Source organism: Manacus vitellinus, unplaced genomic scaffold (assembly GCF_001715985.3).
Source record: "Manacus vitellinus isolate BGI_N305 unplaced genomic scaffold, ASM171598v3 scaffold_5_pilon, whole genome shotgun sequence".
NCBI lineage: Eukaryota > Metazoa > Chordata > Aves > Passeriformes > Pipridae > Manacus > Manacus vitellinus.
Window position 1 is genome coordinate 7,639,980 of NW_021940682.1, and position 18,254 is coordinate 7,658,233.

The window sequence follows — 18,254 nt, forward strand, 5'->3', positions numbered from 1 at the left end:
TGACAAGACTTTTGAAAGAAAAATGCTTCACCCAAAAACCTTACCATGTTTCCCTCCAGGAGAACTCTGGGAATTCAGTCATGCTTTTGGGTCTGTAAGGTCAGGGTTGGCAACTACTCCATGCTCATTGTGTTTTTCTAATTTGCAGGTTTAGTTACAGTCCATCTCTCCTGGACCTCAAAAGTTCATTCAATAATCTGCTGGAGGGTTTTTTGACTTTTTTAAAAATAAAGCTCCTGATTGTAAGGAAAAGCTGGAACCAGAATATAAGCCACTTTTGACCTGACTCAGAAAGCATAAGGCAAATGAAAATAGCCCAAAATACTACAGCAAAACAAGCTACAAAGAAAACATCCTTAGGAATTTTTATGGGTTTCAGCTTTTTTAAAAGGTTAGATTTCACAACACAGAATTCATATTAAATAAGTTTATGCAGTACTTGTTTCAGCTATTCCAATCTTTGTCTCTATGTTGAATAATGTGATTATGATAAGAAGAAGCATTTATATTATAAATGCAATTATTGAAAAAAGTTCTATAGAGGTTTTTAAGTGGCTAGGTTGGCAGTACCCTGCTTTATGATAGACCACTATTTTCAGCCAAGATGTACTAAAAGTGAGCGTGAAAATTCCCACTGAAGTCAATCTCCAGTTCAAGATCCTTATCTCCCAATTGTGCTTTTAATCCTTTCTTAGCTGTGGAAAATAATTGTAGCTTTGATCCAGATGCCTTCTTTGTAGTGCATTGTTTTAGTGTTTTGAATACACACCATCCATTCTGTATTAGGTATTTTGATTAAAAAACTAATAAAACACAAGTTTAAAGGATAGTGTCATAAACCTGGCACCTTTCCCAAATGCCACACTCACTTAATAGAAATGTAATGTAATTTTCTTTGTGTTATGTGTTTGCATTCATTGCAATGTCTGTTTAGAAGCTGCATTTCAGAGAAGGCAACAACCAACCTATTTCTGAGTGCTGAAATATTGGCTAATATTGAAAAAAACACTAAATCACATGCCTTTTTTAGTATCTGAATAAGATTTTATTAATATAATCCACACATCATTACAATTAGATTCCACATAAAAATTTCAGTTTCTCTCTCAGCTATCCCTGTCTGTAAATGTTTTTAGTCATTGATGCACAATAAGGAATGTAAGGCAAATGCTAACTTTAGCAGAAATAAGTGCTTTTTGAAGCTATAGTTAACAGGCGCACTGCAGATTCTAGGCTTTCAGTTTCAAGACAAGAAACATTGTTAAATAGAGATTCATTCCTCTCCCACACTAATCACTTCTGAGAAGAAAAATCAGTCAAAATGGGACCATAAGCTGCAGTCTGGTTCTTATTTCATAGTCAGCTCACATTTCAAAAATGGGATCTACTTATTATTCTGGTTTTGCCAGCTGCTTTTGCCCATGCTGTGCTGGTAGGAGGAAGCCTCTGCACATCCACTAGCTCCAAATATGCTGGTGGGGGCTTGACATAATAAAAGGAAGAAGAAGACTGGAGGAATAATGTATAACCTCATTTCACTTCCCAGAAACACACTAAAGATGACTGAGCAATTGATTTTTGAGAGTCTGGGGAAAGGGAAAAAAAAAAAAAAAGGATTTAAAAAGTGCCAGGGTAGAATTGCCAAGAAAAGAGGGCGTTGTCCTGTCCCTTTCAGCTTTAAGGACAGCAGCTGGCTGGGGGGATAAGCAGCAGTGGGATGCTTGGGACACTGCTCTGGAGCAAAAACCCTCTGCTCTGTGGAGGGACCAGGTGGTGTTGCAGAGAGCAAACTTTCCTGGTCATCTCTACAGGTGTCTGGGGGGATCATTACTGACAGCTTGATGGGGCTGATCGGGACTGTGAGAAACTACACTGGGACAGAGGTGGCCACTAGAAATCAGGGATTGCTGGGGACTGTGGCCAGCAGGCAGATCCTGAGGAGTAGTCCAGGTATTTGCAGGTTTTGGAGTGTTTCTGCTTAAAACCCCCTCAGCTATAGCGATGGCAAAAAAATTAGCATCCTTTTAGGGTTTGGTTTGGATTGGAGTTAAATGTGGCAAGCTTAATTGTGTGCAGCAGAGGAACTTCCTGATCTGATCCTGCTCTCCGGAATGAAAAGTTTTTAGACAAAGGCCAGTTGATCACACATTTGTATGAAGTTGTTGATACCTCTGTACAAGAAACAATTGAGGGCCTTTGGAAGGAGGATATTCAAAATTATGTTGACATACTGAATAAGGGATTCAAAATGAATGAGATGAACCTCAGCAGAAAAAAAATGCAAAGAGGTAAGTGCCTGGAAAAGCAACAGGGAAAAAAAAAGATCCCAAAGCTATGGTAGACAGCAAACTACATACTAATTAACAATGTGTTGTGGTTTCTTAAAACATTGAATGGGGTACTATGAATGACATACTGGCAATACGGGAGATGTTTGATGTATGTTATTCAGTAATGAGGAAGCCTTCACCTGGAGGGACTATGGTCAGCTTAGAAGAGCAAGAAATAAGATAGTTCAGAGAAGGCCATTCAGAACCCTGGATGGGATTAGAAAAGATGATTTAAAAGGACAGACTTAAGGGTCTGAGTAAAAGTTGGAAATTTGCTCAGTGAAGAAAAGAGAAAACTGAACAGCCTTCAAATATTGAAGAAACTGATGAAAAGGGCACAGTTTTTACCAAAGGATAGGAATTGATCAAATTGATATGTAGTGAAAAAGTTTAAATTATACATTAGGAAAGCTTCCATTTGTGATCAGGGTGAAATACTGGAAAAGGCTTTGTAGGTATATTGTTGTGTATCTGTCACTGAGGGGTTTAAAAGCATATTAGATAACCCTAACCGTGAATGGTCTAGATGCATTTGATCCCATCTACATGTGGGATTAGCTTCAACGACCTTCTAAGATGTTTTGTAGCCCTCCATGTCTCTAATGCAGAGACAGAGAGGCCTGGGAGTTCTCAGAAGTGAGTGGCAGGCAAAGATGGTGGTGGTGGACCATACAAAGAAGGGAGAAGGTGAAAAGTACAGCCAGAGAGCAGTGGAGACACTGTCATGGTGCTGAAACTCAGAGTGGGGAAGTGGAGTTGAACTTGTGACGGCTGAAAGGATCCAGTTTCCCAAATCCAAGCTGCCTTCCTTCTCCACATCACCTGCCTCTCAGCAGGTGCAGCAGTGGGTGCCTGGCTTCCCGAGGTCCTGGCAAAAATAAAAAGGTGTTTCAGGTTGTAGTTATTTTGCCCTCATCTCTCGTAACAATTTGCTGCCCTAGACATCCAGGTATTTTGCAGCTTGGCTGAGCCCTGGTTGTAGTGGTTTTCCAGAAAATGAATGCTTCTGCTGTACATCTGAAATAAACCGTGTTCTTCCTCCTCCTCCCAGTTTTAAATCTGTCCTGTAAGGAATAGTTTTCACTGTGACACTGATTTGTCTAGGCTCAATTGCTGAGAAGTTGTTTGGGAAAAGTATTCTAAGTGGACAGGTCTTCCTTGTGTCACAGAAAACTGCCTGGTAGTTTAAATAAGCATAATAATACTTTCTGTGCTTCTTTCAACCATTTTTTGTTTGTACTGTAAGTTGCTGTGTGGAGTGGAAGAGCTGTGTCCCGGGTCTTGAGCCTGGGGGCAATGCTGTCAATTAAGAGAGTCAGCTTAGATCTGTGGAGCTGAACCAAGACCCCTGTGCAACTCTTGCCAAAAGCAAGCTGACAGAATAATAATTCACATTCTTTATTATAGCCTGTATTTTTTTTTATACTGCAGGTATCAGTTTGCTACTTAGTTATTGCTGACTGTATTTTCTAAATGTCCTTACACCTTTTTTTTTGGTAGTTTTCCTGTAATTCCCTAACTGATTCCCTAACTCCTGCTCATTACACACAAAACATTCTGCCAACCATTTCTGTACAGCCCTTTTCTGTGATTTCCTTGTTGAAGTGTTCCATCTTATACCATCCTTCCTTTCAGATTCCATATGTTCTACGCAAGTGATTTTCAACCTTCAGGTTTTTGGAACTGAAGATTATTCTGGTGGAAATGCAGGACCCTGTACAACACGTTTAAGTCTACCTGATCACAGGCTTTAAAAAATAAGAATTTATTTACCTTTGCAGATCCTTTAAAGGCAGCTCACAGAAGACTCACATTTGTTTGAAAGCCTTTCTTCTGAATACTGACACTTGTGTTAATCAGCGTAACATCATTACTTTTCATTATATGCATTATTTTTTATTAGTTCCCGTGTTTAGTTTCTCTTAACATTCTCTCTAAACTAATTTTCTTAAAACCTATTACCATTTCTATTGCACTAGGATCTTGAAATATCTTTTTTAAATTTCATTTTCTTCCCAGTGTCTCCCTTTTATCTTCAGGCTGGTCATTCATTACAAATGTGGTGCTTATATTCAGTGTTCAAGAGCGATGAAGCTGTGGCAGTACAACAGCCACTTGTTTATTCTTAAACCAGACTCAGCACAGTTACCACACTGCCTTCCCTCAGTGCTTTCCCCTTCTTTTCACTTCCAGAAAATCAATCCCATTTTTATTAACAGTGACAGATTGGTCCTCATACCTTTTTTTTCCCCCCTTTGGCCACTCTGGTGAGCCTGCCCAACACCACTAATTAGCAGGGAGTTAGATTTGGGCTCTGGTCCTCTGAGATGCTCCATACAAATGGACTCACAGTGATTTCTGTGTATGCTGTAGGTGCAGAGATTCAGCCATCTGCAATACAGTACAGGGTGGCTTTTGTAGCTGCATTTCCACTAAGGTGTAAAACCAGTAGTTCATTTCATATATGTCATTAAATGTTTCTTAAATGATCCGAAATTTAAATACTACATGCTCCTGAGCAAGATTTGAACTGTATAATTTTCCCTGTCCTTGAATATCTGATTGTCTCGAAAAAATGTATAATCAGAACAGCATTTTTGGTACTGGAACCTACTATCCTTAGTTTAGGAGTTCACTGGTATCACATGCCAGGAATTCAAATGACAATTTCTGCCCATGAAATGGATGCAATCAGAAAGAAGCTTGTTCTGTGAAGATATGAGGAATGGCACATAGACTAAATCACTTTGGAATGGTTTGAAATATTCATGTGAAAGGGGTACACAGGGCAAAATGAAGGAGAAATAATAATGCAGGGTGATATGCAAACCTTTAATGAGACCAGGACAAGCTTTTTGAGCCGGGGGAGGCAAAAAATGTGAGAACATTGTAGCAGGACTTAAACCAATGTGAGGTGATCATATCTGGATAGTGAAATTATTTAAAATATCTCATTATTTTAGGGTAATCTACACTGATAAGTGGGAACCCAAAGGTACCAGAACTGTGACTGAGACCAGCACTTTGCTGACACCACTGTACAGTCACTTGAATCTACAATATAGGCACTCCAGAAAGTGAGAGATCTCCACCAAAGGAGGTGCCACTGCTTCAGTTATGAGATCCTCACTAGGGAACGACCACCTTTGGGTCATGCTGCAGCACCTCCTTCTTTAATGATGTCTTTTCCTATAGCTTAGATTCTATTTATATTATAAAACTGTCCATCTCTTCTCCACAGAGTCAGGAATGAGGCAAACCAGGCGAAAGGAGCTTGAATGTTTTTCAGATCCATCAGTGACCTTAGTAGTCCATTAAAAAAACAGATGGAGGATCTCAACAACAGAATGTAGGTGCTAGTTTTAAGGCCTAGGAAAAGGTAGAGAAGTGAAAAGGTGGGATTCATTGAATGAAATATATATGTCTGAATGTATACATCCGTGTCTCTGCTGACCAGCCCAGGTGTAGTCAGTGCAGAGAAACTCACAACTGACAACAGAAGTCCCCCAACAATTGGGGACTTTTAAAAGAAGACTTTTGAAGCAGCAGACTTGTAAAACAAAGATGAACATCACCAGATTTGATATTGTTTATATTTAGGAGGCAAGATGCAAATAAACAGGTATAATGGTAGCTATTCATGGGCATGGGCACGTTTTCAATGTAGAGTAGCTTCAGGACCTCTCAATCACTGTACTTTGGTGCACAGTGCACAGTACCTGGACTTCACTCTGAACTTTCTTTTGAGGTATTGCAGAAAATCTGACACATTTTAAGATGCCAGGTTTCCTCACTGGGGTGCAGATGTTCAGACAGGTGGTGAGGCTGCCCTTGGGTTGTGAGAGAGATTGTCAAATAAATGATGTTAAGTGGAGTTACACCAAGGCTTGATTAGCTATAGGCATCCAGTTGCTTCAGCCAGTTTCCACACTGTCCTTGACCCAACCACTCATTTTTAACACCGGTCTTAAGCTTTTTATTTTCTGATCCATTCCTGAAAGAATGCTCACAAAACATTTGCTCGTACAGTGGCATATGTGCAAAGCTGAGGGAGGCAGCTAGAACAGAATTTGCAAAAGCTCTTGAGACAATATTTTGCTTCTGCTTTGGATTCTGGGTGGGCTTCACCCTTCTGAGTTGTGGATTCTTTCATCCTCTTTTAGGAAAAGGATGTTGAGGTTAGCTGTACGTTGGGAATTACAATTGGAATAGTGGTGTTTTCCTCTTTGTTTTGACATTTAGTCATCGATGAGAGCCACTCACTCTCCTTACCTATTCACATTTCTTTCCTATTAATATTCATGCTTGGTTCTACAGTAGAATTTATTAAAAATGTGCATTTTTGGAAGCTGTTTTCAAGGTAAAAATTGACAGAATGTTTATTACTTTGCTTGCTCCTTCCATGTATGTTCTCTAGGCAATGAGAAGTGTTTATATAGGATGGATTACAATGTATTAGTTATGTACGCATGCACATATATTTATGAAATAGATATATGCTATATACTGGATGCATATGTTATATAACTAGTGTTAGTGCTTCCATTTGCAGATCTCAAAGAACTGTGCTGAGAAGTCTAAACATTTCTACCTATTTCTTAGACATGGGGAAGCTACAGTATAAAGGGTATGTGGCCTGTTTAAAACTGCATTTTCAGGTCAGCAAGAAAGGGAATCTATGTCTTTGATTTCCAATACAGCACTGCATTGCTGGGCAGTGATATCTATCTTCTAGACATAACTTCTATGTTAAAAACCCACCTTCCTTTCCTGGAAATTCTGACTCAAATGCCAACCTTTAAAGAACTAATATTTAAAAAAAAAAAAAAAAAAAAAAAAAAAGAATTCTAAAACGTGAAAAACAGGTCCTGCTAGTAATTAGAGCAAAACTTGATCAATATCAATTCAGGTCGGTTTGCAGGCCATAGTTTGAAGAAACAGTAAATTTGAGTTTAAGAATCCTAGTACCAAAAAAAAAAACCAAAACCAGCTAGCTATGGCATGGTACATTATGACATTGATCCTGGATGAAATCACTCTTCCAGTTCAAATATGTAAAATGCCCCTAATCTGGTGTGTTAACTTTTTACTGGCAGGCTTTGTATGAGATCAGTTACTGTCTGTCTGCACCACTCTAATTTTATGCTGGACAAGTAGCATCTGTCTTTCTGCAGCCAGCAAAAAGCCAGCATAAAACTGACATAATCTATGCATCAGGTCCTCCGGTTAATTTGACAGAGAAACAATGGTGCGACCGCGTCTGAGCTGAATCAGTTTTGTCCCGCTGTCTCATCAGTGGCACAGAGACCTGGTGCTAATGGTGATGGAAGAGTGGCCTTAGCCCAAAGCCCCGACCCCGCTGCTGTTTCGCATCCAGGTTCCCGTGACCATTCCCATGTGCCTTCATTCACCGGGGAAAGGGAAAGGAGCAGGTAGCTCTTCTTTCCCAGTTTCCCGCAATAGCAAGGGGAATACTTGAGGCCATCCTCCCGCTCCCGCAGTTTGCTGGGCTGCATCTCCCTTTCTATTTCTACCCGCACCGCCGCTGATGTTGTGGCCACGGCTGCAACACGCTGAGAAAATCCGAGAGGCGCTGACACCGCGGAGGGGCGGGGAGGGGGCACCGGGCAGGAGCAGCCCCGCAGGCGCATCCCCGCCATCCCGGCGGGATCGGCGCCGGGCTCCCGCGGCACCCACCGCTCCTGGAGCCTCTGCCGGTGCCACCGCGCTTCAGCGCCGCTTCCCCTCTTCTTTCCCGGCGGGAATGCCAGACCTGAGGACGCTGTCATCTTAAAGAGCGCAGGGGAGGGACCGTGTGGAAGGGAGGCGGCGGTGGCCGGCGCCGCGGAAAGAGGCGGGGCCAGCAGCAGCATCTCGACCGGGAGCCGCCGGGAGATAGGCGCGCTCCGCGCCAGGCACCCGCTCGCCACCACCGCCGGCTCCAGCGCGCGCCCCGGGCAGCGGGGGCTCGCCCGGCCCACTTCGCCCGCCCGCCAGCCCAGGCGCCCCCGCCGCCGGGCCGCCGCAGGGCCGGGGGAGGAGCGCGAGCTCGCCGCGCCCCGGGCGGAGCCGGTCGGGGGGCGGAGGGGACTGCGGCTGCGTGCCGGGGCGGACGCCCCCGCAGCTCGGCGGCCTGCCGCCAGGCCGGCTCCGACCCCGGCGTCATCCTCATCCTCATCCCGGTCCCCACCGCGCCCCAGGATCCAGCCGTGCCGCCCTCGGCCGCGGCCGCCCCTGGCTGCCTCTCGCCGCGGCGCGGCATGCCTGGCGGGGCTATGGCTGCGGAGGAGGTGCCAGGGCGCGGACCACTAAAGAGCGAGAATCGGCGCCTAACCCGGGAGCTCTCCCGAGACGACCCACGAGAAGAACCAGGCGGCGGAGTACGGGCTGGTGGTGCTGGAGGAGAAGCTCACCCTCAAGCAGCAGTACGATGAGCTGGAGGCGGAGTATGACGGCCTCAAGCAGGAGCTGGAGCAGCTGAAGGAGGTGAGCCAGCCCGGGCTTTTGTCTTTGGGGTGAGCCAGCCCGGGCTTTTGTCTCGGGTGCGGGCAGGTGCGGGGGCGCCCCACGCGCGTCCCTCCCCGGGGCCCCGGGCCAGCCCCCTGCAGGTGCGCGGGCAAAGATGTGGTGATGTGCGGGCCCCGGAGCGGCTGCGGGGTTCGTGGGATGGGGAGGAGGGGTTTCCCGGGGCCGAGGATCAGCCGGGACCATGGAGCTTAAGGACGGATTACACGGGATCGCAAACCCCTTGCCCTGGGAAATTTCCCCGGGGCCGGGGCCGCGCTCCATCCCCTGCCGCCGGCAGCCACAACTTCTGGGAACAGGCGTTTGCGGCAGTGGAGGGTCCCTCAGGTCCTACCTCCATCGCATCACCCAAGGCTTTTTTTTAGGAAGAGGAGATGAAACAGCCCGTAGGATGAGAGCTGGGCAAACCCACTGTATAAGGACTCGGGATCTGTGTAAACAGCTGTCTGCAGTGCGTGAGGAGAGAGACAATTCCTTTTGAAGTTATTTATAGACCCGCTTTATTCTGGCAGTGAGGGGAACCGCTGCCATTAAGGGGGGAGGAGGGAGGCGAAGTAACCGTACAACAGTCTCCAGGTCACTCCCCCATCAGTGGAAATTAAACTTCTGCGTCATGCTGAAAGGGTAAAAGACTTGATTGGAGAGGTGATTTGAGGTGATCTTTTAAATGTGTTTTTGTAACATTTGAAGTATAAAGTAGGTGAGTGCTACACCTTAACGTTCAGCTCTGCTAAATATGACTGAAAAATCGTCACTGTTCCTGTGTTCATCATTAAGGGAAGTAACTTGAGATTGATATGGTGCACATACACGGGAGCTACAGAAGGGGTGTGCGTGCACACATCTGCAGCACTCACAGCTCTACACTTCATGGTATTTTTATGCTATCTTAGAATGTAACTGGCTACGTGTTTTGTAAAGAGAAGATAAAAGTACCAGGCAGATACTCTCCCAAATTTAAAATGTATCTTTTTGTTCAACAAAAAAAATTATGCTATATGTAACATGTAGAAATTCCGTTAGAATTAATGAGATTTCTGTTAGAAACCATGAACATAATCCATATTGAGGGAAGCCACTTAAAAATTTAGGTTATATATGAATATATTCTTTAGAATACTGACTGATGCCCTTTTGGAAGTATTTTTAATAAAATAAAGGTTTCATTTTACTTGCAGGTAAATGAGTTATGCTACAGACTTGGTTCAGTGTCCAGAAGAGTTGAGAACATTATATTTTCTATATGAAGAATAAAGCTGTTTTTCAGAAAAACCTACTGATCTTAAACTTGATCTCTGCCTCCCCACCCCCCTGAGCCTTTGCAGTAGGCTCAGGACTTTGAAACCAGTAATCACAGGTTGAGCGACAGAGATACCTAACTTGAACTGGCATGAAGTCAGTGCTATTTGAAATGACCTGACATTAATAGAGGAACAGAATTAAGGGGGAAAAGGGCAACGCGATTTCTAGGGAAAAAAAGAAGAAGAAGGAGAAGAAAGAGATAAGCAGAGCTGCAGCTAGCTGTTACCCCATCATAAGCATGTACAAAAGAAGTCCTATCAGAAGCCAGGATCACACATGGGTGCACATGGTCACAGAGAGAAGGGATAGTGCAAGGAATTGACTTGAAATTATTAAACTAGAGGGATGAGTCCACACGGTTAACTGAAATCAAAGATGGGCACAAACTCTCTTCCTGCTTACCTGCCCTTGAAGTCAATGGGATTGCATGCTCTGCAGCCCAGAATGTATCTCATGGGACTGTGCCTTCATGCTGTGCCAACCACAGCAGGGATACTGATGGGGATATCCATGGAGACAGGAAGAAGAGAAATCCTGTAGCTTGCCTGATTCTAAGCAAGAGTGGAGCCTCTCCAGTTTCCAGTCCAGACCTGGGGCTCTCAATTCCAGAGCTCTCCTTAGCAGCAGGTAGGGCGTTTCCATCCCCCACCTAGGCTGCAAGAGATTTTTTATTTCTTGCTTCTAACCTTTATAGCAGAAACCACAGATTCTTACTGTGCATGCAGCCCTGTGAAGCAGAATTTGCTCTTAGCCCTTCTTATTGCTGTAATCTGTTTTCTAGCTTCTGTGTTACCTCCTCCATTATGCCTGTTCTGTCAGCACAAGTCAGAGTCATGACGGTGAGACACAAACAGATGGCACCTCTTATGACACTAGTGAGGCAGAATTCAGGTAGTTCAGGCAAACTGTTGTGGAGACTTGGGGTCGTAGGTTTGGGGGCTATAGGGTTCTGTCTGAAAGCTCTCAAAGTGGCAGAAGTCATCTGAAAACAGCTTTTATTTTTAATTAAAGCTCTGTCCAAAATGTGTGGAGAAGGGTCGTGTTCCTACTCCAGCAAGCCCTACCAAGGACATGCTGGCCAGTGGCAGGACATCAAATGCCATGACTGACTGACTGACTAGCAGGAGCTGGGAAGACTTCCCAGCAGGAATCTCTGCCCCTGCTCTTACCTCGCTACATCTGCAGCCTCTCTGAAGTCATACTGGGGTATAGAAATTGGGCCTCAAGTTTGTGCTGAAACAAGTAGTTTGTCCATTCATGAGCAATGGTAGGTGCAAGAGGGCGGGCAGGATTATGTCAGGACTACTACCTCTCCTTCTGCAGACCTTCTCTGAGCAGATTCAGTTACTGTATTTAAGTTTTGTTGAGGCAAGACTTTATTTTTTAACTGTTTCATTACTGAATTTTGTTCTGTTGTTAGGAGCTCGTTGTATTTATTGCTCAGCAAACAGAGCTGCCTGTCTTTAACTACTCAGCCATGGCTTACCCGTCTGGGATCTGAAGCCTTCTCTTATGCTCCTTGGCAATCCAAAGCTCCAGTGAACTTCAGCAGTCCTTTTCCATATAGATGGCAATACAGAACCTCAGCTATATGATAATTTCCATTGTTGGAGAATGTGATGTGAGCGTAAGGCCATTATAGGATGTTGATGTAAAAGCAAATTGGAATCTATTACATTAAATATTAATACTCGTGTACAGGGTATATGCTATCCACTATGCAATATGAATTGTTTTAGTAACCTCTGATGTTTCTTCTGCTGTATTCAGAGGTCTCTGCTTTAGCCCAAGACTTTGATGTTTTGGGCCATGAGATTGACTTATGTTACAAAAACATTATTATTATTTAAAGCTTGATTAATTTTCATAGGACTTGGGTTTGTTGTTTTTTCTGTCTAAAAATGATGTTTCTCCACTTTAGTCAATTACATCTCAGTCTAGTGCAATTTTGGCCTTTTGGTAAAACACTATAGTTTTAGGGCCCCTGTTCAGAAAGTTACTTTAGCAGATATACCTTTTAACCTGCAGTCTGTAAGAACTGAGAGACTGATACTCATGGGATTGAAGGTAGCTTGTTTTCATTGTCTTGCTGAGTTGGGAGTTTATTACCAGCATATTTTATGGAAAAGATTTTCTAGTGGTTTTATTATCTGTGTTCTTACATATTCAAATTGCATTTGCTGAAAGAATAATGTGTGTTGTTAGTTTTATTTCTTCTAAAGAAGTGTAAAATGGCTTCAAATTGATCTTCTTGCCTGAGCTGTTTGCTGTAGCTGTCACTGCTTGAGCAATGGGGTCCATTCCAGCCTCAACCATTCTGTGATTCCCTGATTAGCTACTGGGCACCTGTGGCCCATAAAGTTTTTAAAGCAGACAAACATCAGTCACATTTAGTCATGATAGAATGGGGATGGAAGGCAGCTTTGGTGTCCAACTCTGCAAGACAGTTAGGCCTGAGAAATCCTAGCAAAGATTTCTCTTTGGGAATCAAATCATAAACATAGCAGCTGAGTAGATCCTCAAGTTCCTCTCCTTAACGCCCTCTCTGACTGACTGATTTAGGCAATATCTCCCTTGGCTTCTTGGCTTTTGTGTATTTCATTCTGTGGAGATAAACTCCACTGGATTGCACATAGCACTGGCTATCTGATTTACAGGCTGAAGATGCAGTTTGATATTTGCTTTACTTTAAACACAATTATCCTTGGTAAGTTATTGGAAACCAGGCTATTGGTGAGTAGCCCTATCCTTGGCAGGTCCTTGTTTTCTTTACCTCACAGAAATGTTGTATCAATGATTGTGAAGTGCTTACTCACAATACTACTTAATAGGGCTTCCAGAAGCAATTCTTGGTCTGTGACTGAAAATGGTTTTTGAGGCATAGAGCTGAAGGCCTCTCTGGCAGGTTCTTTTCTGGGCTGCTCTTCCCTGCACTACTTTAAGACAGGTGACTCAAGCTCCATCTCTTCTCTCTTCTGAAGTGATGCTGCCCCACCAGCTCCCCCAAAACCTCTCACACTCCTACTGCTTGAATCACCTCTGCCTCATCCATCTTTGAAGTGCACATTTGGTGGGACTTCTCTGGATCCAAAAAGGGCAGAAGAAGGGGAGACTTCCTATCCCAAATACAGTCCTGTTAAATGGTTGCTCTGCACACCTGTCTACATCACAGGATGCTTAGGAAAGTGTGAAGTGGCTCATAAATCCCACTGAGATGTTCTCAATTCTCCACAAAGCTGAATGTGTTCCAAATATGGAGCTTGGGAGCTGTGAACTGATGCCATCTCAGTATATCTTTACACCTCCTTCCAGCGACAGTGTCTGTGGGCTTGTGTCAGATGAGGCTGAACATTTTCAGCATGTCATCCTGATCTCATCACTTTGTCTTTGGGGTCTGTTGACATTGTGTCACTCAGAAAGGCCGTGAGGGCAGGGCAAGGGTGAGAGGGACCTGCAGACCTGGAGGGACTGTACTCAGGTGCTCTCTTGCACTGTTGTCTCCTCCAGAGTCCAGCCAACACTACCTCTGTCTCTAGGGCATACCCTGCTACTGAAAGAGCAGTTCATTTTGGGATGTGCACTTAGAAGGAATGCCTTTGCAAAATCAAGCAGCAGCTTGCAAATCTTTTATTCAGTTATTACAGGCTGGGGACTGACTGGGAATCAGGTCTGTGGCAAAGGATTCAGGGATCCTTGAGGGATAGCAAGCTGAATGTGGGACAGTGGTGTGCCCTCACGTTGAAAGGCTATCAGCATCCTGGACTGTTAGTAGCAGAAGCATCGCTGGTGGATGGAGAGAAGTGATTATCACTTTTGAACTGGCAGTTGTTAAACCACATCTAGAAAACAGCATCCAGTTTGGGATCCCTTAATACAAGAAAGACATGAATAAACCAGACTGAGTTCAGCAGAGGACCACCAAAGACAGTCAAGAGCTGAAGCACTTGCCCTGTGAGGAGAGGCTGATGGATCTGAGCTTGTTCAGCCTGGAAAAGAGAAGGCTCTGAGGGACTCAGCAGCAGCCTGTCCATACGTACAAGGAGGTTATTGAGATGACTGAGCCAGGCTCTTCACGATGATGGTAGAGAGACTAATTGGAGGTCTGTAACCACTGGTGTCCCACAAGGGTCAATACTGGGTGACTTACTCATCAGTGACTTGGATGAAGGGCCAGATGCCTCTTCAGCAAGTTCACTGATGACACAAAACTGGGAGGAGTGGCAGATACCCCAGAGGGCTGTGCAGCCCTTCAGAAGGACCTCAACAGGCTGGAGAGGTGGGCAGAGAAGAACTGTCTGAAATTTAACAAAGGCAAAGGCAGGGTTCTGCACCTGGGTAAGAATAACCTCATATACCAGCGCAGGCTGAGGGCTGACTTGCTGGAAAGCAGCTCTGCAAACAAGGACCTGGGGGTCCTGGTGGACAAGCAGCTGTCTGTGAGCCAGCAATGTGTCCTTGTGGCTAAGAAGGCCAAGGCTATCCTGGGGTGCATTAGCAAGAGCATTACCAGCAGGTCGAGGGAGGTGATCCTGCCCCTGGTGAGGCAGGATCTGGAGTGCTCTGTCCAGTTCTGGGCTTCTCAATTCAAGAGAAACAAGGAGCTCCTGGAGCAAGTCCACCAGAGAGCAAGGAGGATGATTAAGGGACTGGGGCATCTCTCTTATGAGGAAAGACTGAGGGAGCTGGGCTTGTTCAGCCTTCAGAAGAGATGACTGAGAGGGGACCTCATCAGTGTCTTATAAATATCTGAAGGGAGAATATCAAGAGGATGAAGCCAGGCTTCTCTTGGTGGTGCTGAGCAATAAGATGAGAGGGAACAGGCAGAAACTGGAATGCAAGAAATTCCTCCTGACCATGAGGAAGAACTTTTTTACTGTGCAGGTGACAGTGCACTGAAACAGATTGCCCAGGGAGATTGTGGAGTCTCCCTCACTGGAGATATTCAAAAGCTGTTTGGACACAATCCTGAGTAATGTGCTTTACAGGACCTTGCTTGAGCAGGGAGGTTGGACCACATGGCCTCCAGTGGTCCCTTCCAACCTTACCCATTCTATCATTTGGTGAATGGTGGGAAGACAAGAGGCAACTGACATAAATTGAAACTAGAGAATTTCAGACTGGATTGACGGTAGAACTGTTTCCCCATGAGCACAGGGAGTCCCACAGGTTGCCTGCAGAGGCTGTACAGTCTCCTTTCATGGGACTTTCCAAGCCCCAGCTGGATACAACCCTAAGGAACCTGGTCTGAGCTCAGAGCTGATCCTGCTGAGAGGATGAATGTGGACTAGCGAAAAAAGGAGGTAGATAGCAAGGGACCTTAAGCAAAGCAAAGTCTCTGAGGATGCCCACTGTGCCTGGTTAAATTCCAGTAGCAGCTTGCTGTGAGTTACCCAATACGTAACAGCGTGGTGCCTGGAAATGGTGACCATCAGAGGACCCATAGCCTCACTTCATGCTTGAATTTAATATTTTCTGGCTTGTCATTAAGTCTGCATTGATCTGGGGTTACTAAGGGTGTAGTTTGATGTGTTCATTTCTTGACAAGACAATCCTACATCTCCCCCTGTCATTCCTGCCTCTGTTTTGGCTCTCAACTGTGCCATTGTTCATACCGTCACACCAGGGCAGAAAACTAACCTCAGTCAAACAAAACTGAGGAAGGGGTGTATGCTGTCTGTAACCCAGGCTGGTTAAATGATCTGGTTCACAATACCTTCCTGTAAACTGTTTTACCTGTATTGCCTAAAAGTCAGGAATGAATGCAGGGGAAAGAGAGGGACAGGATGAACTGCTTAAGCGGGTACTGATGTTAAGAGAGATGCTCATCGAATTATGTCAGGATTGCTTCCTCTAAGAGGAAATGAATCCTGTGCATTAGCCTACAGAAAACATAAGCAGCTGAAATCATCTTAGGGGAAATTAGGACTATTGTTGGACCTTTGGCAGGATGCAAAGAAAAATGTAGATGAACCGTTTCTTTTTCAGGGACCTGTATTGCCACTTGCTCTCAGTAATTGCATTGTATCGTTATGAGCCAGTACAGATGAACATGCAATATTAGTCCTCCTATAATAGCCAGCCCTTAAACAGTGATGGTCAGCTTTAAACAGTGGAGGCTCACGTACTCACAAAATAAACAGACTTCAATTTGTTTTCTCCCAATAGTTAAATTATTTTCTTTCATCAAAGAAATCCATTTCTATCTGAGAGATTCTGATTGAATCAGTCATCTGGGTTTAACTCTTCAGAGAGAAATGGAAGTTGCAACTGGATTTTATGTCATGGAAAAGTACATTTTCCATAGATTTTTTAGAAAATATTGGATTAGTACCAAATCTAATATGACTGATTGAGGTGTTATTGGGTAAGCCAGGCATTATTATTGTGAGCTGCTTCCTGTCTAAGGCTTAAGAATGTAAAATTAGGGATCACTAAAGAGATTTTAATCTGAAGGTCCACATCTGTTTGGAATTAGGCCTTTTGTAACGGATTTTAAAAAATAACTTCCTTTAGTTGAAATACTTTTCCTTCCCTTCTGTGTTGCATTGTGGATTTTCTTTCTCAGGGGTGTGTGTGCAGTCTGTGCGCACAACAGCAGTCAGGTTGAACACCTGGCTTTACTGAAAGTGCAAGTAGGGGCAAAACAATGGTGGAGAAAATAAGATTTGGCATAAAACAATAATTTGTGAACATTCATCATAATAAAATGGGGAGCATTCTCAAAGTCAGATGGACAGAGTAAATTTGCACCTGGGCAATTTTTATATACCTTATGCGGTTGGCAGCTGGAGGAAAATACATGCAAGATCAGGTATTTTTCTGGCAGTATTGAGGGCTTCTAGAAAAAGAGCTTTCTTCTTGAACAAGTGCTGAGTTTTTCAAATGAGCTCGAATGTGTTTGTTCTTCAGCACCTCATTTTTCTTCATGTTTTTGCATTGGTGTTTTTTCCACATGGACAATGGAAATAAAATCCGAATCCCTGCTTGTTCCTGCATCCCTCATGTCTCTGCTACGCTGTAGGGCTTTGCTGCCCAGTTGCCTTTGCTATGGATTTCCCTTCCATATTTGTCTGATACCTGAGGGGATAATGTTTAATTTAATAGAATTCTGTACCGTACTTTTTTGGGGGGAGGGTTGATTTTAATTTATAATGGCAGAGATTGAAAAGGATGCCATTTCTGCTGAACTGTCTTACGTTTGTGGCGTGACTTTCATAGCCCTCTTCTTGCCTCACTTCCCTGTGAACTCAACAACACTCTTGTTTTATGTAGGGGGAGAGAGGGTATTTTCCTAATTTAGAGGAATTGGTATGGCATGTAGAGACATGAATGTGCCCTTTGTCCCTTTACCACTCACATCAGTAGCAGCAGATGACTATGAGGAGAAACCAGCAATTTTTGATGCTGTACTGTGAATGCAGTCCATGAGTCCAGACTAGTTACAGATGGAAGTAGTTAGGAGTAGTCAGAAGGTGAAAAATGTGTCTGAGCAAGGGCAGGTGTCTAAAGCTGAAGTAGGCAGGTAGAAATTAAGCTAGGTTGCACATTAGTGTTTTACTGGGGACTCTATTTCAATGCAGAGGGTAATATTAAAAATAATTTTGAGATTATAATATTTATGTTTCTGAATTTCTTTCACTATCAAAGTTTAATTAACTTAGTAGTTAAAAGAAGAAGCAGGTCACTGTCCTAAATATATGGTTTTGGGACAGACCTGTGAGAGCTATTAACAGCAAAAGGCTTTCAGTAAGACTGCATCCAATTCCGTTTTCTTCATCTCTCTTGGGGTTCCTCTCTCTCTATCTGCAGCCCATAATTTTCTGCCTCATTCTTATACAGTGTTTGTCTCCTGTCCAAGATGGTTTATATACTTTTAAGTCTTTATTTTTTTTCGGTCTTTGTCCTCTATCTTAGTTAGTGTTCATTTGCTGCTGAATTTTTTATATTAAAGACCCTTTTTGTCATTGTGTGAATGTAGGAAATCTGGCCATTTCTAGCAGACTAGACCTTCCATGCCATGCTCATATATTGTAAAGACATGAGGGATTCCTAGAAACATTTAGAAATGTTCTGAAACATTTAGAAATGAACTGAAAA

General features: G+C 43.8%; 1 protein-coding gene across 1 annotated transcript in view; it reads left to right on the plus strand.

Moving 5' to 3' along the window:
• Positions 1 to 8,605: 8,605 nt before the first annotated feature.
• Positions 8,606 to 18,254, plus strand: part of BICD1 (BICD cargo adaptor 1) — a 170,837-nt gene continuing 161,188 nt past the window's right edge. Inside the window, 2 exon segments of the mRNA XM_018080702.2 lie at positions 8,606 to 8,677; positions 8,679 to 8,816. Of these exon segments, the coding sequence (XP_017936191.2) occupies positions 8,606 to 8,677; positions 8,679 to 8,816 (210 nt within the window).